The 24,298-nt window shown below is 34.8% G+C and overlaps 1 protein-coding gene across 2 annotated transcripts in view; it reads left to right on the top strand.

Annotated features, from left to right (window-relative positions):
* Window positions 1–24,298, top strand: part of GABRA2 (gamma-aminobutyric acid type A receptor subunit alpha2) — a 137,640-nt gene that overhangs the window by 102,456 nt on the left and 10,886 nt on the right. For both annotated transcript variants that reach the window (XM_055137930.1, XM_055137929.1), the window contains exon 9: window positions 17,613–17,815. In XM_055137930.1, the coding sequence (XP_054993905.1) occupies window positions 17,613–17,815 (203 nt within the window). The remainder of the gene's footprint in view (window positions 1–17,612; window positions 17,816–24,298) is intronic.

Below are 24,298 nucleotides of genomic sequence, written 5' to 3'. Positions count from 1 at the left end.
AATGGTCCCTTCTCTATCCTAACTGCCCTCTCCCCCTCCCTATCCCTATTTGTAGAATAAAAGCAAGACTGCTTCTGTTGAAGATATAAAATAGCAAAAATTCTATCTTCTAAAAGACATAGTAGGTATCATAAGATATACACTTATGTCCAGAAAATTTCTAGAGTTTAGAGAAGTTATATACTTTCTTATGGTTTTAAAACAGTATCTGATCTAAAAATGTATTGCATCTAAAATAACATTCTTTCAAATATGGAGTAAGAGCACATAGGTATTTGGTTTTTTATTACTAAAGGAAATGTTCTATGATTCCTTTTATTAGACTATAATAAGTAGCATGAATACAGAAATTTTGTTCTTCTGTTTAAGGTCTATTCTAAATTTGCTTGTATCTTAGATCTGAAACACAAAAACATACCAAGAATATAGAAATCATATTAGTTATCCTCTAATAAAGTGGAAATCACAAACATTAACTGGGAAATTAAACAACTTACTACTGAACACTTGGAAATTAAACAGCTTACTACTGAAAAAAAACAGTGGGTCAAACAGATCAAAGAAGAAACCAAATTATTTCTGGAAACAAAAAAGATGAAGACACCAATACCAAAACATATATATGGGTCACATTAAAACTTATATGAAATAGAAAGTTCATAATATTAAAACCATACACAGAAAACAAGAAAGGGACCACATAATAAACTAATGGCTTAAACTTAGAAAAAGACCAACAAAAAGGAACTTAAAGTAAGCAGGAGGAAGAAAATAATAAAACTGAAAGCAGAAATAAACAAAATGGAAACTAAATACACAATTAAAAAAACAGTGAAACCTCTGTTTATAGGAAAGCCATGGACTCTGGGGTATTGATGTTGTAATCTGCCACTTTACTATACAACTATTTTTTCTAGGAACTTTTTGCAGAGTCTTTAGGATTTTCTTAGTATAGCATCATATCCTCAGCAAATAGTGACAGCTTGACTTCTTCCTTTCTTATCTGGGTCAGGAGGGAGGACTGGTGTAGGGTTAGAAGATAGACTGTATTTGAAAACATATTTTTGGTTAAAAATCTAAGAATCAATATGCACTTAAAATTAGCCTATATAAAAACAAATCACCTAAATTTCTGAAATTGTAAATAGTGAAATAATGAGAACAGAGAAAGTCATTGTTTTTGTTATTTCAAAACTTAAGAAAGGAAAGTGAAAATATTATTTATCAGAAAGTCAAAACAAAAGAACTCTTTTTATCAAACATTTTAACTCTTTCTTATATGCTCTCCAGATTTTCAATAATTTACCCATGTATTACAACCCAAGTTATATATGGAGAAATACTTTCCCTTAATGCAGTTGATTGCCTTGCACATGACCAACTCGGGTTCAATCCCTGGCATCCTATATGGTACTAGAGAACAGCCAGGAGTAATTCCTGAGTGATCCAGATATAACCTGTGATCGTGCTGGGTGTGCCTCCCACATCATCTGCTCCCAAAACCTAAGAAAAAAAGAGAAAAGAATTAGATTTTACCACTAAATAACCATGCCAATGCTATGATAATTATCTATGTTTTGAAAAAAATGGACTAACCAGGATAATTTTTGCTTAAAATGCAGAATATAGAGGCTGGGAGATAGCACAGGGGTTAAAGAGCTTGCCTTGCGTGTGGTTTGCCCTGGTTAGATTCCTAACACCACATAGCCCCCAAATAACACCATTGTAGCCCTGAAAACTTTCAAGCACCACTGGGGATGGTCTTGAAGCTGATTGACCACCCCTTCTGGGTTGCTCCAAATAGCCCCGTTAGCTCCACTATGGCATCTTTATATTGGAGCACTGAATTGCTAGTCTGATTGACTATCAAAGGGAGAAACTCACTGGTCCCCTTAAGCAGAGAGCTTGGAGGGTCACCCACATAATGCAAAATATGATACATCACTGCATGGAAATCTCAAAGTATCTACCCCTGAGCAAGGAACAAGAAAAAGAACCTGAAATCCTTTAGTAAGCAACTATTGAGACTAACAGTTAACTAGAATTCATATCTGAAAATTCACCTGAAATTCCAGTCTATATTTACAGTCTGACTCCTCAACAGAAATGCATGAAGCAATAAATTCAGCATATATGTTGTAGTCACCTGATGTATTTCTTACTTTAGTTTCTAAAGGAAATGGGAAAAAAGAAAACAAGGCAAAGTGATCACACAGTGGGTAGGGCACTAGCCTTGCTCGTACCTGACCCAGGTTTAATCTCTAGGACCTTATGTGGTTCCCTGAGCACCTCTAGTTGCTCAGAGCTAGGAGAAGCCATAAACACAGCCAGGAGAAGCCATGAACATTGTTAAATGTGACCCCAAAACAAATATAGAAGTCCTATATAGATTTCAGTGTAGAAAATTAGATTAGACACAGATCATAAGATTTAATGGCCAAAACATATTGAAGCTTATGTCCCGAGAAAAAAGAAATCTAAAAATTAAACGTAATTACAAAACAGCATATGCTTTAATTTTCTTTCCCTATACGCTTCTAAGAATTCATTCTCATCAATCATGCATAAGCAGCAAACTCTATTTCTGAAACTACTTCCGAGCCTGCTTCTAGACTAGAACCAGTGAGACTTTCTAATTTTCCTTGCCATGGCTTATTAATGTATTTTGCTTGAGTCGCTTTCCTAATTGGCAGCGGTTGACTTGGATGAGTCTGTGACAGAGAGGAGTGGCCTGCTGATGGGCTAGCAGCTTGCTGATTAGCAAGTGCTGCCTTGTGCCAAAGTCAATTCTGGGGTGCCAGGTGTGCCGCCAGTTAGCACTCTGCAGCTCATGCCTTGCAGAAGACAGGGATTTGGAATACAATTTGCAGAGATGGCTTCAGCTGTGCCCAGCCTCACTGTTCATTCCTTTCATATCCTGCCCCACACAGGGTTGCACTCCTGTCACTACCTTCTCATTATTTTCTAATTAAACCATCGATGTCTCCTTCCAAAGTCTGGGCAGGCTGTAGCTATTTATCCAGGTGATCTGATAAAACGTGTGTAAATCTCATCACTACTGAATACTTTAACTCATGCCTCATGTCAGTAATATTTAGGGGAATGAGGCTCTGTCAAGAAGTGGTCAGGGGCCCCAGGGGTTATTCCCCAGAAGTTTACATAAAGGGCAATAATGCTTGTCACAGAGTTCCACCCCAGTCACTTCCCAAAGTCTTTGCCTCCTAATCTCATGATTCCTATGAATGAATTTTAACATGTGCCTTTTGGAACACAGATGTTCAGTTTATAACAGTTACTGGGACATTTAGTAACATTTAGAAATTCAGATTTGATTTGATTTTATAATGGAGCAGAGGTGACAGGATTCCCAGAGTGAATATTTGACCCTTTTTTGATGCAGCCTTTCTTAAGTCTAGAATGCCATGCCATTCTAGTTTTCATTTGAGATCCAATGTTAACCCTGCGCAGTTTCTTGAAATTTACTTCCCACGTGTAACAAATCATAATTTAATGGGTTATTTATTGCAAGAAATTGGATGTAAGCCATAATGTCATTGATTAATTCATTTGATACTATCATATCTTGCCTGATTAAGGAGCTGATTCATATGCTTTTAGAAATCTAAGTACACAGTTTTCAGTTATGCTGATAATGGGCTTAATGATGTTGAAATATATGGATCTACCCTGGAAAGATTTGGGATTTTCTTGGAACAATGGGAAAATGTAGAAGAATAAGCTTTGATGCTTTCTTTTCTGTTTCCTTGTGAGATACATTAAGTTATTTCTTAAGTGACAAATACATAATTAAAATAAAATTGCTCACGACACATAGGCGCCCCTGTAAGCACTGAAATCTCTATGTATTTTAATTTTTTTTCTAAACCACCACTAGATGGGACTCTTGCATCCTTGGTCCAGATCTTAGCTTTTTCATTCATACCTTTGGGTATTAATAAACACAGAAATAGCAGAGAAGCCATAGCATTCTTTATTTCATAGATTTCAAAGTTTAAAATGGGAACATAATAGCTGAGAGAGACAGAGAGGCAGACACAGAGGGAGAGAGAGAAGAGAGAGATGTGCTTTTTGCTGATCAGCTTTATATACCAGGCATACATATATGTATATATAATACACATATACATATGCTTGATATTCTTACACTTTTATTCAAGCACCCTCTTAATAAATATTTTCATCATACAGGAGCGGGCTAAGCATATCGCCCACGCGGCTCTTGTGGCAGAAGCAAAAAACAAATCCTTGACTGATTTCAGCATCTGTCTGCTGCTGTTCATAACACTTACCAACGTAAACAAGTTCAGTGATGATGTAGCTATAAAGTCTACAAAAACAATAAAATGAGGGGCCAGAGAGATAGCAGAGCAGGTAGAGTGTTGCGTTGCATGAGCCAAGCTGGGTTGGATTTCCAGCACCCCATATGGCCCCCTGAGCACTGCCAGGAGTGCTTCCTGAGGGCAGAGCCAGAAGTAAGCCTTAATAGCTGGTGGATGTGACTTCCAAAGCAACAATAACAACAACAAAAACCCAATAAAATGCAAATGTTAGATTCATGAATGAAGTAGATATCTAATTAGGGATTTCTTTAAAGGATTGCAGAGTATAATTTAAGTGAAGAACTGACTGCTGGATCTGTAGTCCAACTTTACTAGTATCTAGTAGAGTAAGGAACTAAACCTCACTAATCCTGTTTCTTCATCTGAAAATGAGCAAGATAATTAGACTTCATTCACAGGGTTGTTATGAGATTTAAACAAGTGAAGTTTATCAGAAGCTATTAAATAGGAAATGACATTTAGTAGATTTTCTTGATTCTTTTTATTGTCCTAGCCACAGAAATGTGAGAATATGAGATACATGTGAAAGACATCACATAAATTCCTATAAAAGTTATGTGAAAGGCATCAATTCATATTATTATTAGTCACATTAATTTTACAATGTTGTCATTTAACCTGTTTTATTCTAAAGTTTGATAGTCTAAGTTTGTACATTTCTTTTTACTTAACCTTTAAATAGGTTCCCCAGTGATGACAGTCACATTTTTTTTCAAACTAATCCTTTCATTTGTTGAACCAATTGGTAATGCATATTCACTGTTTCCAAAGTTTGAATTAGGCAGCAGTATTTTTTCTTTTTTTTTTGCTTTTTGGGTCACACACAGCGATGCACAGGGGTTACTCCTGGCCCTGCACTCAGGAATTGCCCCTGGAGGTGCTAAGGGACCATATGGGATGCTGGGAATAGAACTCCGGTCAGCCTCATGCAAGGCAAACGCCCTACCTGCTGTGCTATTGCTCCAGCCCCCAGGAAGCAGTATTTTTAAAAAATACTATGAACCATGGACTCACAAGCTGCTCACAATGCAGAGGAGAGAAACAGACATTTAAATGTGAGATAAAGGCTCATAGGTGCCAGGAGAGAAATATTCCAAAATAAGCTAAGAGACCAAAAAGGAAGTAATTATATCTCAAGAAGTCAGAGAGGCCCAAAGGGAAGAAGAATTAAGTCAAGCCTTCCAAATGAGCTTAACAGAAAAGGCTGTATTTTGTGAAGGGTAACATATCAAAGACAACTAGAAGCATATGGAGAATAGCACATTATTGACCACCTAACCTCAGGCATGGGATTCATCTATCTCCAAAAGAAATTTAAGTCCAGTTTCTGAGCAGTATTGTATCACATGTTACACCCATGGGAATTGTTTGAAGGATATTTTAGGAAGGGAGTAATTGAGTGTTTGAATTTGAATAAATTTATTATAATGAATTTTATAAAATTAAATTGAAATGATATAACTGTAGAGTGGTGAGTTCAGGTATAATTGGCAAAATCTGAGTGTGATACTTCAAATAAATGCTGGAAATTATGCTACAAATATATGTTTAGAGGCAGTTATAGATTTGCAATACTAAGTGAGAAATAGATTTGATTTATGGTGGGAAAATATGTTCGGTACAGTGAATCTGAATGCCAAAGAAATATATTTATTATCAAATACCAATAGATTTCTAATTAAGTTCCTACAATAGTTACTATATTTTCATTAGAATGTTGATTCAGTTTTGAGTATTTAAACTTCAATACCTTTATGTGCCCTTCTCTATTCGATTATATTATATAATAGCTCACTGTTCTTTCTCTACCCATTTTTTCTTATTCATCCTATTCTTACTGTGATAAAAATGATCATTCTAAACTCAGTTTTTGTTATATAACCTTCTTACATGAAAAATTTCTATAGCTCCACATGAATCCTTGAGAATAACTTTGACCATATTAGGAAGTGACATGAGACCTCCATGACTAATTTTGTTGAATCAGCATCGGTTAACTTACTGTTCAAAGAACATGGTTTTCCTCGTTGAGCATATTCCCCGGGTTCATCACATCACACCTTCTATACCATTTATTCTGAGAAGATTTCTCTGATTACAAAACCTGGGTCCTGTAGATAGTCTCACAATGCCCCATACTTTCTTCATTGGTTTATTATACCGAATATGAACTTGGCTGTTTGTTATCTGCATCTTCAAGTATATTGCATTCTCTCTGAGATTTTAAGTTATGTTATTTTCACATAGTCATGTCTAAGCAACTGACATAGAAGACTGAATATATGTTAAATAAAAATGAAGATCATATAGGAAGTCATTTAGTCCATGTGAAGATATTTAGAATAGGCTTAGATATTTGTATCTGGACCTTGTGAGATAGAGCCTTGAGGTTATTTATCATATGACAGCAGATTAAAATTCAGAGGAAGAAGTGAAGTAAGAATAGAAGAGCAGTATGTTATCTTGTGTATGACAAACAAGTTAGAGAATACTAGAAGAAAAACTACTAAGATAATGAAGAAAAAGAGCAGTCAAATGTGTATACAATGTTAGGATTCCCAATTCTTCTCTATCCTGTAAATCTCTATATAAATGCATCCAAAATCTTTTGATATGGTATACATGGGCCCATATGGAAGTTATAATTTCACACCAGACAAGTTGGTATGACTTTTAAGAGACCAGTATATATATATGTTGGGTCTTGTTTTTTCAAAGTTTGGTGTTTTGATATATAAAAATATGACTTTCTTTCACTCCCAAATTTTAAAGTGTTACACAGTTTGGTGTAAATTGTGCAATTGGTAGCACAATTGCAGACCTTCTGCTATAGATATTCTCACTAGATATAATATTATATATATTTTATCTTTCTTACTTTTCATGTAATGTTTTATATATTCAGGTTATATATATGAATCCAAAGAAGTAGTCCTTCCTCTGCCTCTTTTACTGTTCTGTACTATGTATATGCTAATACTCATATGTACATACACATATACACAGGTATTATATATAAAAAGTTTGAGATAAAGTATCTTGAACATGTTTACTGTAGCACCGTTGTCCCATTGTTCATCCATTTGTTTGAGCGGGCAGCAGTAACGTCTCCATTGTGAGACTCGTTGTTACTGTTTTTGACATACTGAATATGCCACAGGTAGCTTGCCAGGCTGCCGTGCAGGTGAGATACTCTCGGTAGCTTGCCGGGCTCTCCGAGATGGATGGAGGAATCATATCCTTTTTAAAAATGCTGTGAGATTGACTATGTATTTTTCTAATACCAATCTTCAAAAGAACCCATTTTCATATCTTTGAATTTGGGGGAAAACACCTATCAAAAAGCTTGGTTTGTTGTGTCTCTGTATTTTAACCAAACTCAAGCATATTCACTCATTTTTGTGCCTGAAAACACACACTGAAAATATATGCCTCATAATCTTTGTTATTTATTTATTTAATAAATATGTAGCAGGTACCAAGTTAAATGTTAGAAACAATGGTAAACACGAAATATATGATCCCTATATCTATAGGTTAAGATGTGCAGAGAAACAAATATTTATGATACTGTATTCTATCTTTCTCCATATCTAAATATGATATTATATTCTGGACATTTATGGAGCACTCTCTGATAACAAAGGAGGGAAATTCAACCCAGACATGGAATATTAATAGTAACTCATGCTGTTAGTCCCCACCATAGTTTCCCAGAGATCTTGAATATTATAGGTCCATGTACCTTCACAAACATTCTGATGGCAAATATGTTCCAGTGTGTATCATGAGTTTTTTTAACTACTTATTAATTTAACAGCTGTATGCATAAAGGTTACGTTGATGACACTAACTTTTCTGTATTTTTTTCTTTTTTTCAGTCTTATAATTTTATACTTGTGGTGAAATTATTATTTGACCAAGTTTTATAAGTCAGTATTTTTGCCAAAAATAAAATTAATCAAGTTATTCAATCTGAAAAGTGATTTAAGACAAGTTCATCAAATAAATCAAGTCTATAGAAATTAAAAACTTTATTGATATTCATTTTTCTATTAAATTATTTTAAATCATGACAATATTATTGATAATATTATGGCATGAGAGTTAATTTTAAATCCATTTAGATTTCCCCATGTAATATTAAGTTAGCAGGAACACAGTGAGCTGTTAGAGCATCTGTTTCCAGTTTATTTATGCTGGACAAATTAAGAAATTTATGAATTTGCTTTGTTGAGTGTCATCTGCTAGTGTCAACTCATTCTTGATTTGCAGAAATTTCTTATGCTCTATTGATAGAGTACCCTAATATACAGTGTCTAACTTTTCTTACTGTTACATTCAGTTACTTAGAACACAATCTGAACCTCAGAAAAAAATATGGACACTAGACAAGTCTCAAAATGGAGACGTGACTGGTGCCCACTAGAGCAAATCGATGAGCAACGGGATGACAGTGACAGTGACAGTGACAGAAAACAAGAAAACATAAAAAAAAGGTTAACGTCATTACACCAAGTTTCAGTTTCATTGCTGATATATGAAAAGTATACAAACGATCACACCCATCCTTACAACCACACAGAGGTAAACTACTAAAAGACAAACATTTTCCTATATCCAGAAGAGAGTTTAAATCACAGGCAGACTATTATCAGAAAATCTGAAGTGGGAGGCTCATTTAGAGAAATACAACTAAGATACTTTTAATCTGGGATCATACTTAATTTTTTTAAATTTATTTATTTTTAATTAGTGAATCACCATGAGGGTACAGTTACAGATTTATACACTTTTGTGCTTATACTTCCCTCATACAAAGTTCGGGAACCCATCCCTTCACCAGTGCCCATTCTCCACCACCAGTAAACCCAGCATCCCTCCCACCCTCCCCAATCCCATCTTCCCCCACCCCACCCTGCCACTGTGGCAGGGCATTCCCTTCTGTTCTCTCTCTCTAATTAGCTGTTGTGGTTTGCAATAAAGGTGTTGAGTGGCCGCTGTGCTCAGTCTTTAGCCCTCATTCAGCCCGCAACTCCCTTCCCCCACATGGCCTTTGACTAGATTATAGTTGGTGATCCCTTCTCTGAGTTGCCCTTTCCCCAGAATGTGAGGCCAGCCTCCAAACCATGGAGTCAACCTCCTGGTACTTATTTCTACAATTCTTGGGTGTTAGTGTCCCACTCTGTTATTCTATATTCCACAGATGAGTGCAATCTTTCTACGTCTGTCTCCCTCTTTCTGACTCATTTCACTTAGCATGAAACTTTTCATGCCGATCCACTTAAATACAAAATTCATGACCTCCTTTTTTCTAACAGCTGCATAGCATTCCATTGTATAGATGTACCAAAGTTTCTTCAGCCAGTCATCCATTCTAGGGCATTCGGGTTTTTTCCAGATTCTGGCTATTGTAAACAGTGCTGCGATGAACATACATGTGCAGATGTCATTTTGATTATACTTTTTTGCCTCTCTGGGATATATTCCCAGCAGTGGTATTGCTGGGTCAAATGGGAGCTCAACCTCTAATTTTTTGAGAGTCGTCCATATTGTTTTCCAGAAGGGCTGAACCAGTCGGCATTCCCCCAGCAGTGTAGAATGGCCCCTTTCTCCCCACATCCTCTCCAACAGCGGTTGCTTTTGTTCTTTTGGATGTGTGCTAGTCTCTGTGGTGTGAGGTGGTATCTCGTGGTTGTTTTGATCTGCATCTCTCTGATGATTAGTGATGTAGAGCACTTTTTCATGTGCCTTTTGGCCATTCGTATCTCTTCCTTGGTAAAGTTTCTGTTCATTTCTTCGCCCCATTTTTTGATGGGGTTGGATGTTTTCTTCTTGTAGAGTTCAACCAGTTCTTTATATATCATTGATATCAACCCCTTATTTGATGGGTATTGTGTAAATATCCTTTCCTATTCTGTGCATAGTCTTTGTATTCTGGTCACTATATTTTTTGCAGTGCAGAAGCTTTTTAGTTTAATGTAGTCCCATTTGTTGATCTCTGTTTTTACTAGATTGCTTAGTTCTGTGTCACCTTTGAAGATACCTTTATCTTCAATATCGTGGAGGGTTTTATTTTTTAATATAGTTTTTCATGATTGTTTATTACATCCACTGTCCCAGCACCAATCCCACCACCATTGCACCTTCTCACCACCATTATTTCCAATTTTCCCAACCAACACCTAAACCTGCCAAGATAGCAGGCCCTAAATGATTTACTTTATATTGCTTGTTATGAATAATTTGCTAAAAATAATCAAAAAAGATTTCCTTAGAAGAAAGTGTGTGAAGGCTGTTTTAGCTCATCCTGGAGCCATTGAGCCCTTGGATAAGAGATTACTAACATGATTTTATAGATTAAATCTTGTGTGTGAATATTTTCTTAATCTAGTTTGGTTACCTTCTACTTTACACTAAGTAAGGTAGAATCTTTTAGAATTTAGAATACATATACATCCCATCCAATGTGGTGTACTACTCCCAATATATCAGTGGTGTAGCATTTGAGGAATTCTAAAATTTTAAATGGGGTGATACATCTGGAGTTAAATTTTTAACGAGATGTTGACATTGTGGTTCCGAAGCATCTCTTCAACTTGTTAATCTCTTTCAAGATTTATTCATGCGTCTCTGGATTGTGGCCATTTAAAGGGTTTATATAGCACCAGAGGCAGTGTATGGGCATGACTGCCAGGCTCCTGAAAATAGGGAGATGGGGGGAGATAGCTCATACCCAACTCCATGAGAGTCTGGAGATGAAATCATACTTCTGGAGCCTGATATTGGTTAAGGTTCTTAAAATGGACATGTCCATTCATTGCTGGTTTCTGAATGTGAACTGGAATAAGAATAAAATACTTCTAAGGCCAAGGCCTCAATGGACAAACTTCACTACTGATGAAAGACCATTTCCCAATACTTTCCTTTCTAAACATCTCCCCTGTCTTATTTAGGGAATTGAGTATTGAGTAAACAAAATGCATAAACCACAGAGATGTTGGTTGATCAGAGATGATACATCACTTGTATCACTTGTCGTCTCGTTGATCTTCGATTTGCTCGAGTGGGCGCCAGTAATGTCTCCATTTGTCCCTGTCGTGAGCTAGTGCAGCCCAGTGATATCTGCTCGCTCCAGGAACAGGAAGAGCCTTAAGAAGAGATAAGAATATATAAAAAATAATTTTTGCATATTGTAGTAGCCAGGAAAAGGAATAAGGGTAAGGGGACTATAGATGCCCTTGTCTCTAGGGACTGAGAGATATCTCTGACACTTGAAAAGGTAAAAGCCTGAGAAACAGCCTTGCTAAAAGTTTAGGACTAATTAGTAGAATACCAGCAAGACTCGAGTAGAATTTCAGTAATTTATACCCTACCCCTCAAAAAAAAGGCTGAAAACACACTTGTCTCTGAAGAGTGTACTTAAGGATGCAAAGTCAAGAGTAGAAAATGTAACAAGAACATGAGAAGAACTTGAATCCTGTGGTCTCTCTAATGAGAATAAAGCAAATAAATTAAGCAAAGTTTTTCTTGTAGCCAAGTTAACATAAATTCTACTCTAAATGTATATTTATTTTAGCTCTTCTTACCCAAATCCATCTAGTGAGTTTTTAACAAGAACAAGAACAGTTAGAAAACATGCTAAAAGGAAAACATAGTTGGAAGAAAAAAAATGAACTGGATACTACAATAACAGAAAGTACAGAACATCTTGAACTATGCCACAATACTAAGAAGTTTAAAATAATCATAATTTCAAATATTGAATATTAGTCAGAATAAAAATTTAAATAATGGCTGACGACTTTCCAATCTTAATGACAGACACAAAACCAGTTTAAGAGGACTCAAAGAACACCAATAAGCAAAAGAAACTAAAGAAAAACACCTAAGAGAATAATAATATATATACATTAGACATATCATTTGCATTTCAGTAGATCAAAAGCAAAGGATTGGAATGAAGTTCATTGCTTTGTTAATCTCTAGTATTTCCAATAATTTCTTTTTAATCTAGAGATTAACAAAACAATGACCTCCATTATAAAGGAATAAAACCCAAATAGTATCTTAAACAAGAAATATTGAGCATGTCACCATTCCTTTGAAATAATCTCCATAATGGTTTCAAATTGGTTTTGAAAATTCCTTATATAGCAATTCCTTATCAGAGAGGCCTGTCATTCTGATCTTTCCCCGTCCTTGAAACCCTATTATCTGCTTTACTCACCTTATTAGTTTCTTTACATTCTTCATACCTGCCGTGTTTCCCCACTTGTCTATGCTTCTACACATGTTTTAACCTTGTCTAGTATTATTTTCCCTTGTCTGATGATCTCATAACTTACTGCTTATTTCAATAGAGAATCCTGCTCAATTTTTCAGCCTAAGTACATCACCTGATTATTGTTCATCATAGACAGACAGTGTCCGGTGTGATGTTAGTTTACCCTGTGCTCCTAGATTTCAATATCTCTTAGCAGAATTATTTGCTTTTGTTTATATCTAATCACAGCTCCACATTGCTCCACATTGCTTTTGCCAGCACAAAATGAAAACTAAATTCATACTTGCATTAGAAAATAAATAGTATACTATAATTACCCTAATGAATAAGTACCAGTTACAGATCATTGGAGCAATAATTCATTCCTATGTTCTTCATGGACTTTTTTTTTTAGCAGAGATATCTTTTTTACCTTGTGGAAACCACAAAAAGACCATTATTCATCTACTTCATTGTGATATGTAGTTCATATTTTATTGGAGTATATTAATTCACATACCTGGTGGGAACTTATAGAAATGAACTAAATACTTAAAGTATGTATGATAGAAGTATGCATAGGACCAATATCATAGAATGTAAACATAGCAATACACGTTGTAGCATTGGACAAATCTTTCTTTGATTTAGGAATCTGTTACTGTGTTCATTGCTCCTAGTACCTAAAAAGTTACCAAGCATTGAACAGATACTATTAATGTGCTAAAAGAAAGAATAAGCTCAGTAAAAATAGAAGAGTGACAGGAAAGATTAATTATAGGAAACACTATGTTGCATCTGAGATTGAAAAATTGACCAGACTGATAAAAAGATTAGAGTATGAAAATGGCATTATTTAGATTGTAAGAACCTTACACTTAGAAGATGTTGGAACTTTAGGAAGATTTAGGGGAAAAGAAATTTTAGATTTATTAAACCCATTATATATACAATTTATTTGTAAACAAATAAGTCAAAACTAATTTTCTCACAATATTATTTGCTCTATTATTAACCTTAGCTATTTTTTTCTACATCAGAATTAGGAATTTCAATATTTACATAAATTTTTAGTTGGCATCCAATTTCTAGTATCTGTCACATATGTGATTTCAGCATGTTTTTACTAATCAAATTAAGTACTTTGTGAGTTAAAATTGAAACCTCAATTAAATAAACCCAAGGTTCAAGAGATAGTATAGTGATCATGGTGCTTACCTGGCACACTACCAACCTGGATTTGATCCTTAACACGACTATGGTTCCCTGAGTACTACCAGGAGTGATTCCTGAGTGCAGAGCCAGGAGTTACCCCTGGGCATTACTGTGTATGGGTCTAGCCAAAATAAAATAATCAAACCACATTTTATATAGTACATAAACTATATATATATGGTCATGTATGCAGTTTATAGTGCATTATATACTATATAAATACTGGGAGAGGTATTTTTCCTTTTGCAATACAAAGGAATACTTTCTTAAAAATAATATTTCTTTTCTGTCATTTCTATCAATAACCAACGGGCAATATACCACATATTTGTATTTCTGTTCTGTAGTAGTTTTTGTGCCTGTTTGGTTTCTAATACCTCTTCCTAGCAACCACTGCACACCTCAGCCATAGATTATTTTGATGGAGATAAAAGTGAAAATAAGGATTTTCTTTTTTTCTTCTGATCTAAGTCAATCTTGGGGGTCCACCAATTTTAGTAGGAAGAATATATATATATGTGTACATGTTTATGTTATATGTTATGTTATGTTATATGTACACATACATCATATTATGTGTACATATATATTCTTACTGAAGAATATCTATATTAGCATGTAATATATATAATATAGCTTATATAATGAATATAATTTTTCAGTAAGAAATATATATATGTACATACATATATATTTGAGTAAGGGATACTAGATAACATATGTCAATTCCAAATTTAGTGTCAGATATTAGGAATGCATAAATTCTGATAAATTTTTTTAAAATATACAATAAAATGCAAGTTACAATGATGCCAAAACACCGTTAGTTACAGTTTTAATCCTACTCTGTTCAATTTTTAAATTAAATTTGTTTAATTTCAAGCCAATAAAATTTTATTGCATCTTAATATAAATTAATGAGTTTATTTTTAACCCTACTTAGTCTTACCTGAGTATTTTTTTATTTGATTTTGGAAATTTGAAAATTTGAAAAGTAGGTCCTTTTTGTATTGATACCGTTACTCCATAAATGGATGTTCCCAAGTTTGCTTACCATAGTTTTTTTCTTTGTAACCACCGTAATGTAGTTCTTTGGGGGATATTAGTATTTCCAGTCTTGAGATGTGTGTTGCGGCTCTCTGCCTTTGGAAATGCCCACCTTCTCTTGAGCACCTTATTCTCTTACTCTCCTTCCTTTCCCTTCCTCAAAACCTCCAAATATATGTTTTTACATCACTGCTCATCTCCTCCTAAAATTCTTTTCTGTGAGAAAGACAAGGACCCAAAAGGCCTGGGTAAGGCCTAGACCTGGCTTTCTTTTCCTGCAAAGAGCAGTTCCTCACTCCAGTCTGAGTCCATGGCTCCCCAAGAGATCAGGCGGTGGGAATTAACTCTCGTTCCAAGAAGGTCAAGTGGGCATCAGGTGTGGCTTGACAGCCACTCTGTGGGCTAGTAGGACTACCGGTCCATGCTATCAAGGAGCTCATCTCAGACTACATCAGTCCTAACCTTTTCAGGAGAAAGTGACCGTTTATCTCCTCTCTGCCTCACAAGGAGGGAGAGAAGGGGAGAGTAAAAGAGTAACACCCTCCGTAGAGACCAGGGGCTTCTCCAAAGGCAGAGAGCCCCAATACACATCTCAAGAGGGGAGATGTGGGCAACATATGTGCTCAGGCACCACAGAGGCTTGGCCACATGGACACAAACAGCACATGGACTCAGGCAGCATATTCATGTTCCTCATTCTTTCAAGCTGCCTTTTATCATGTTTATCCAACTTAGAAAGCACCAAGTGTGGCTTTCTAGCTAGGTAAAATTCCATTGCTAGTGGTTGCCAAAGTGGTTACAAAAGGGTAGAGTTTCAATACGCCAAAAACAGTAACAACAAATTTTGCAACAGAGGCGTTACTGGTGCCCACCCCAGCTCCTTATCCACAGCAACACTGTTTTTGTTTGTTTGGGGGAATAGAGGGTACAGCCACTGCCCTCAGGATGTACTCTTGACTCTGTACTCAGAGATCATTCCTGGCAGGCTTGGGGGGGCTGTAAATGGTGCCAGAGATTAAACCCAAGTAAGGAATGAATAAAGCAGGTACCCTACCTGCTGTATTATGACTCCAGCCTAACACTTGCTGTTGTTTGGTTCCTGTGATATGTCAGTCTCACTATTGTGAGATATTTTCACTGTTGTTTTGATTTGCATTTCTCTCAGGATAAGGTTTTCTGATATTGGCTGTGGAAATGATTCAAAGAACTAGAATTTATACTTTGCAATAAGACACCTCAGTTTGATCCCTAAAACCTCATAATCCTCCATACACTGTAACATAAATAAACCCTCAGTAGACCTAAAAACAAAGCAAAGCAGAACAAAGTACTTTTAACACTGCTGATAGCAATGAAATTGTAAACATAGTCATTATTTGGGAGCCATCTCTTTGATAATTAGTGAAGCTAAATATATCACCACATCGTGTATTGGTGCATTTTATTGATAAATATATAATAAACACATTATTGATAAATGTATATATTATTGATTAAATATATATAAATACATATAGGACAAAGTAATTTTCCATTTACATAGCTATTATTTATTTGTGTATGTCTGGTGTATGGTTTTAACTTACGGCATATATGGGTATATTTCTTGTATTCTATTATTTTCTCATACCATTCTTTAAAGAGAAAACATTTTTTCAACATGAACTTTTTACAGTCTTGTGCTTGTGAGACCAACACATTTCTGTAAATATTTTTTAATATTGATTCAGAAGGTGTACTAAGTTATCCTATTTACCTTTGTTCCTACTACTGTCATTTTCCTTAGTGTATTCATTCATGATTAAATAGAATGATTGATTTTTGAATTTCTAACTATCGTGGACAAGATAAAAAAGTTGCTATATTGTAAGGGACACAGAACAAAAACATACAAAAGAGAAATATAAGCAAACATTTTTAAAAAGATTTTAATTCCCTTTCAATTTAACATCTCCTTATGCACATAGCTAAATATATCAGAACTGCTATAAAGCAAGTAATTGTGGATATTTTACTGTTGATACTGGAAACTCCTATTTATTTATCAGCTGTGTCTTCCCTGACTACTGGGGGAAAATATTTTACAATGTATGGATCTTGATTATTTTTTAAATCAATAGAAGTAGAAACTATCCCTTGAGAGTGGTGAATTATATTTATTATTTTATTTTTAAAACAAAATTGAAAGTTATTCCTTTTATTTTCAAAAGTTTCTAAATTTCATTGTGAAATTATGTTCTTGTGAGACCAAGCAATTCAGAATATTTTCTTACTTATGTAGTTACACTTTGAATGAAGAACTGAATGGAAATTCTGATGTGATCCTTGTGTAGAATATAGTGTGCTGCTTAATATGATTCCAATAAACAAGGATCAGAGCAATATGAGGCTTTGCGTACTTTTCAAAATTCATGTTAATGTTCAGTGGATCAACTTTCTGTACTGCTTTTCCTCATAGAAAATCCTGAATCTCTTACATTTGGTTAAATCACAACCATAGTAAAAAGAAAAAAAAAAGTGATTCATACAAAGAGTAAAACCTGAAAACATTTCAGTTTTCATATCAGGAAATATAAAAAACTATTTATCATAATTACTCTCTTCCATTTTTTAGTGAGTAAAATTAGCATTATAAATAATTTTGAAGGAGAAAATTAATTTTTTTCCGTGCTTTTCTGATAGCATCTGTTTATAATTTTTGGTTTCTGTCTTTTCTTCTACAGGAGTAACAACTGTTTTAACAATGACGACTCTGAGCATCAGTGCTCGGAATTCTCTTCCTAAAGTGGCTTACGCAACTGCCATGGACTGGTTTATTGCTGTTTGTTACGCCTTTGTGTTTTCTGCACTCATTGAATTTGCAACTGTCAATTACTTCACCAAGAGAGGCTGGGCTTGGGATGGGAAAAGCGTAGTAAATGACAAGGTAAGTGAGAACTCACATCTTTTGGGGCTGAGAATCCAATAGCAGAATAAGCTTGTAATATTGCAATTCTAAAAATTGTTACTAAAAACATCCAAGCCTGGATTAGAAAAATTCAAGCATAATTTTCTATATTTTATGTGTATAAATCACATCTATATGTATAGATAGATGATCATGCTTATTACTCTTAAGGTGCGTTCTATCCTGAAATTCGTTAGGAATGCTTGGAGACGTAAAATTGTGGAAAACACTATGGAGCTGACTGTGCTGAACCCGGTGCTAAATTTTTGTTTATGCTTTACCACATTATCTTTACAGTGTTATAAATAGGGTCCTGTTTTATTTCCTTCTTTTTTTAAATAATGAAGGAGTTGAGGGTTAATAAGTTAAGTACGTAACCTATTGACATATTCTTGCTGAAGTTCACACAACTAGTAATTAGTATCTATAAACCCAGATTACCAGATCACTAAATTTAGTTTTAAACATCATACAACGGGAGAAAGTATGGGAAAGAATGTGAATATTAACTTTCAACTATTATAGGTTTCCAAGTGCTTTCAATTGGTTGTTTGTTTGTTTGTTTTAATTTACCTGTAACTTCCCTTTTGATTTGATGTAAAAGTCCAGTCCAGACAGCGTATCATATAAACAATCATGCTTAATGTCTATGAACTTTATACTGCTCAGATAGTCTTTAAAAGAACCTGGCTGACTAGGGTTTGATCCTTCGTTTTTGAAGTTGGTAAAGATCAGTAAATGTAGTTGAATTCTCTATCAATCCACAGAATGTATCTGCTCTTTAAAGTTAGTTTTGCAAGTAAATTAATCCGCTTAATTCCTTCGATAGTTTTTATTAGTGATTAGAAAATTTACCTTTTCCTGTGATGTTGGGTCAAAACTCTACAATATTTTTGGCTTCAGGTATGAAATTAGGTGGCAAAACTTTATCATTCTGAAAATACAATTGTAGTTCATGATCCAGAAATTTAAATGCCCTTCCATAATAAATAAATGTTAAAGTTCTTTTGGAGTATTCCCCTGTCTCCATTCTTTCTCCCTTTTCCAAGACTGATTCTTCTTAATTTTTTTTTCTTGCTTTTAAGTCCTTAAACTTATTAGGGTATTTTTTTCACATATTTCTTCAAATCTATCACCTTCTCCAGCTCTCTTCCACATTTCAATCTGTAAAGGTAATTATGTAATTTATGCTTAATTTACTAGAAAATCAAAAAAAATTCTATCTGGATGCTATCATAATTCTCCATCCTCAGATTCACTTCTTTCTCTAAAATCAGATTTTCTAAAGACTTTTTTTGACATATTTTGCCTTTCTATATAATTCTCAACACTCTGTAACCTGATTTACATTCCATTTTTTATCCTCTGCTGAGCACTGCATTTATTTCCCATGACGGGAACCAATAACTTTCACACTTTCAGTCTGATAATAATTTTCAATTTTTTTAAAGGTCCCCAGTAAATCCACCATATATTGTTATGCTAAGGAATTCCATTTTAGCATCTCTTTCTATCTCTTTCTTTCTCTCTCTTCTTTTACTCTTTAAAATTAGCTTTGATAAACAATTCCATTTTTCACATCGTGGCATCTGCCACTATACATTCTAATTCTGTAAGATTCTCTACTCCTATTTAGGGGAGGATTTGTCCTAAATATGAGCAGGGATTTTTTTTTTTTTTTGCTCAGATTTAGCATCCACTTTTGCTTATCACTATAATCATTCAGTTCTATTTTGTTTTATGTTGTATCTACTTTTCCATTCAAATTGTGATCCACACTATAAAAGATTTGGTGGAAATATTTGTAGAAATGCCTGCAATAATATATAAATATGGTATTCATCCACTAGACATGGGTAATCTCTACTTAATTTCAGCATAATTATGAATCCTCAGGAAATCTCTAGCCCTTGCTCCTCTTCTCCATAACTTGATCCCATTGGAAGTGCATAGAGTACCCTGCTCTTTGCATAATTTCACATTCATATCTCATTTACTTGAAGGATCATACTAGCAGTGGCAATCTTTGTCATATTAAATTGCTTATCCTTAGCCCTTGACTTTTCAGGTACCCAGATACTCAGTAAGTTAAAAGTAGAACTAAATCAAATCTGGTCTTGAGAAACAGTACCGGGGCAATATGCTGCCTCGCCCAGTTCGATCCCTGGGTCCATGTGTTCCTCCTGCACTGCGAAGGGTGATCCCTGAGCTTAGAGCTATTTCTGTTATACTATTTATTTTGTATTTATTTGGGGGCCATCCTGAGTAGTGTTCAAGATTTACTCCTGGTCTGCACTCATGGATCACTCCTTTCAAGGCTTAAGTAATCATCTGAAGTCCCAGGAATCAAACCCAGGTCAGCCACTTTTAAGGCAACGGCCCTATCAGATGCACTATCTCTCCATCCCCCTGTATAACACTCTGCATTCAATAGTCTCTACAACATTGGCATGTTCAGAGATCAAAGTGCATGTTCATATTCTTCCTCTAGCAATTAGGAACATTACCAAATATCAGTGCCCCCACATAATCCATGTAACTTTTGATGTGCTCATATCTCTTGCTAAAATGTTTTCTTTCCTTCCTTCCTTCCTTAGCTGAGGAACTGCCTATTTCTTAAAATTTGTTTTTACTTAGTCTTGAAACTTTCTTAATAAACCTAAGTTGTCATTTCCTATTATGTTAGTGTATGTGGCACAAATTCCATTACTGTAACATGATTGAATTATAATTTTATTTTGAACAAATCTGTTTTTAATTCTAAAATATACAATATGGGAGGATAATGGTGATTTTTTTATTATTCATCATCTTCTCTTCCATTAGCAGTTGGCTCACAGTTTATTTTCACTGTCACTGTCATCCCATTGCTCATCGATTTGCTCAAGCAGGCACCAGTAACACCTCCATTGTGAGACTTCTTGTTACTGTTTTTGGCATATTGAATACGCCATGGGTAGTTTGCAAGACTCTGCCGTGCGGGCGGGATTAAAAACAAATAACTTTAATATTTTGAGATTGTTTCCACTTGTCAGAGTTATTGGTTTTGCATTGACCAAGGAAAGCATATTTTGTGAAAACACTAATTATTGGATTCCTTAAAGTAGAGGGATAGCAACATCATAGTTAAATTAACATGAAATGTGCCATTTTTGTGATTTTTTGTGCAAATTGTTAAAAAGAATAATTTTTTAGATTTATTCATATTTTTTAATTAATTGAGTCACCCTGAATTACAAAGTTGCAGTTATTCTTGACTAAGTTTCAGGCATACAGTGTTCCAACACCAGGCCCTTAACCAGTGACCACTTATCTCCACTATGTCCCTTGTTCCTCCCATCCCACAGCTTGCCTCTAAGGCAAGTACTTTTCCCCTCCACCATTGTCTTGATGTTGCCTTCCCTGTCCAATCCTACTGAAAGCCAGTACTCCTGCCCTCTTTCTTCTATTGTTTTGGGCATTTGCTATTCTCCTACTATATATTTTTTAATATCCTACAGAGAGGTCATTCTGTGTATTTTTACCATCTTTGCTTGTTTCAAGAGCATGCCGGGCAGTTTACCAAAAGAATGCATTTACATACGTTACAAAATGAAACATAAATAGAATAGGAAATCAGGATAAAGAAACTGATTGCAAGAATGTCCACTATTTGGGTCACACAATTAGTTGTACTCTGTGCTAGTGTATTTGAGCTTCAGATTTTAAGCATCTAAGTTAAGTAATGAAATTATAGGGTGCTGGAGAGATAGCACAGTGGTTAAGAGTTGACTGCCTTGAATGCAGTCAACTCTGATTCAATCCTTGGTACTATTTATGGTCCACTTGAGCACTGCCAGGAGTGATCCCTGAACAAAAAGACTTAAGTGAACTTAAGTGCCCACTTGCCCACTCCCTCAGCACTCCCCACAGCTAAAAAATAGTATAAATTTCCTAAGAGAGATCATTTTCCTACCCTGAATTTCTCTAAAATATCATAAGGTCTTATGCTAGGGAATTCTGGGTATTATTACAAGAAATATCAACATCTTCTCAATAAAAGCAGTAATGAATTTCATATTGATGTTTCTTGTAGTCCCCTTCAATAAAAGCTGGTCATTACATTAACGTACAACTCAGTGAAGGCAATTCTTTAAGGAGCTAAGCTAATATGGTCCAAGTGTTTAGCTTTCTCATGGCCCAATTTAACCAAGACTAAAGTACTTCAAGAAGTAGATGGATTCTATAACCTTCAGTCTTCTGTAAGCGTCACTTTTTTTAGGATGGTTAGCAGACAGTTAATAATAGCATTTTCTGACAGTACCAGTTGTTTTACAAATAATGGGCTTTCTAATAGCTAAAAATAATTGCAAAAAGCAATGTGTTATATAAAAGGAGTATAGTTGCCACTGTACAAAACTGGGGTTTACTTCAAACTGCTATATTTAATGTTATACTTGAGAGTTCCAGTTCTTTATTCTTAGTTACAATCCCTGAGAATCTTTGGAACTAGCAAACCATATGAGTTTTGTTTTTATTTTATATGCCAAGAAACTTCACTAATGCTCAAATAACTAACAGATCACAATATCTGATATTGTAAGGAAGAAAAGATTATTTGCTACCATGGTGTAAAACATTTTTATTTCAGGGATTTTCCAGATTTGAAAGTCAAAATGAATATTCTAATAAACTATAATCTCAGAATATTCTGAATTACACAAAAATAATTTCAAAATTATTAAAAAATGTAATTAGTTATAATTCCTTTTCATCCCACTTAACTACATCAACAATTTGAATAGTGGCATAATTTGCTGCTTTTCCCCAGGTAGGTATAAAAGTAGACCATTTACTGATTTTGTTTATAAGACCTAATTTCCCTCCCCATTTGAGACTCAAAGCAGTCTCACAAACATACATTCATTCTATTTTATTATTTCCAAGTCTCCTAAATCTATAGATGATGAAATGATGACTTTGTTACATAAAATTTAAAATAAGCAATGACACATTTTATTAATCAATCAACCATATTTTATGTATATATTCTACAAAGAATATTTTCAAAGTATATTTTCTACTATATATCATTTATCACTAAGTACATGTTTTCTTTTCTTTTTAATTATTTTATTTTATAAAGTACTTCACAATATTTGATTACATTTAATATTCGAGCACCAATCCCAACACCATTACACCCTCCCACCACCATATTTCAGATGTTTCCATCCTGAGGCCCAATCCCTGCCCCAAAACAAAACAGAAATAATTTAATTTGTATTGTTTGTTATGAGAAACCTCTGAAAATGCTCCAGATAAGTTTCTTTAGGGGAAAGAGTTTGAAGATTGTTGTGTTTCACCCAGGGACCGTTAATCTCTTTTATAAGAGATCACATGTTGTTAAAGGTTGAGCCTTGTGTACTTATGTGTATGTACAGTCACACACACACATAAACACACGAGGCTCAACCATATACATATATATACATATACATATGTATATATATGTAAAAAAGTTTCCCTCTAATATTGGTTGCCCCCTACTTTAAACCCCAATATATTGGTGTTGTACTCTTGGAATATGGGTGATGTGAGGTATGACTGTCACATGATCCAGGGATAGGTTCACTCATGGGTGAGGCTCATCCGACTGTATTAGAGAGCAGCCTTGAGCAGGGCGGCAGTTGAGTTCTGGAGTTTTTTGGCTGCCGGGCTGGGTCCCTTGGGGTTGGGAGGGGCCTCACCCACCCCATCCTGTGCCCCAAGTGAAACAGTCTGGCGCATGGTCCGGTGGCATGGTTATGGCCAAGTACATGTTTTCTCAGCTTCCTCTGTGAGAGCATCTGTGTCAGAAGTTCTGCAATATATTTTGTGCCTTCAGGGAACTTTTAAAAAGATTTTCATAGAGACATTCTCTGAAGAAGTACCATTTCCACAGAAGGAAGTCCTGTATTTTCAGCCTAAAATATATCTTACATGGAGATTAGTGTAGGTTGATTACTGGTTCTGAACTCAATTGTAGTACTATTCATAGGCTAAGGAATACAGGCGTGTATACAGATTGAGGTTGAGAATAAATATAGCCTGAATGTGTATCAGACTATTTTGTGTTTTAATTATTTGTGAGATATATAATTTCAAGTGTCTAATACCTCTAGTGAATAAAAATCCAAGTAATAAATATATTCATTCATATTAATATATATTCATATATTATATATATTCATATATATTCATATTCAAATATAGTCATTCATTCATATATTGCTAAGTATTAAAAGCCTACTTAACAGAAAATATGATGACAATTGATCTTTATTCTTCACATTTGCCTTCCAATTGTTTTTATTTTTTAAATTTGAAATATCTCCAAGATCTGGAGAGGTAGTATTGTGGCTACTAAATTAGCCTTATATGTAGCCAACCTGGGTTTGGCCCCAGCACCCCCTACGGTCTCGGACCCCTCCGGGAGTAATT

This window comes from Sorex araneus, chromosome 5, assembly GCF_027595985.1.
Source record: "Sorex araneus isolate mSorAra2 chromosome 5, mSorAra2.pri, whole genome shotgun sequence".
Lineage (NCBI taxonomy): Eukaryota > Metazoa > Chordata > Mammalia > Eulipotyphla > Soricidae > Sorex > Sorex araneus.
The sequence above is the reverse complement of the archived record's forward strand: the minus strand, read 5'-3'. Positions and strand labels throughout refer to the sequence as shown.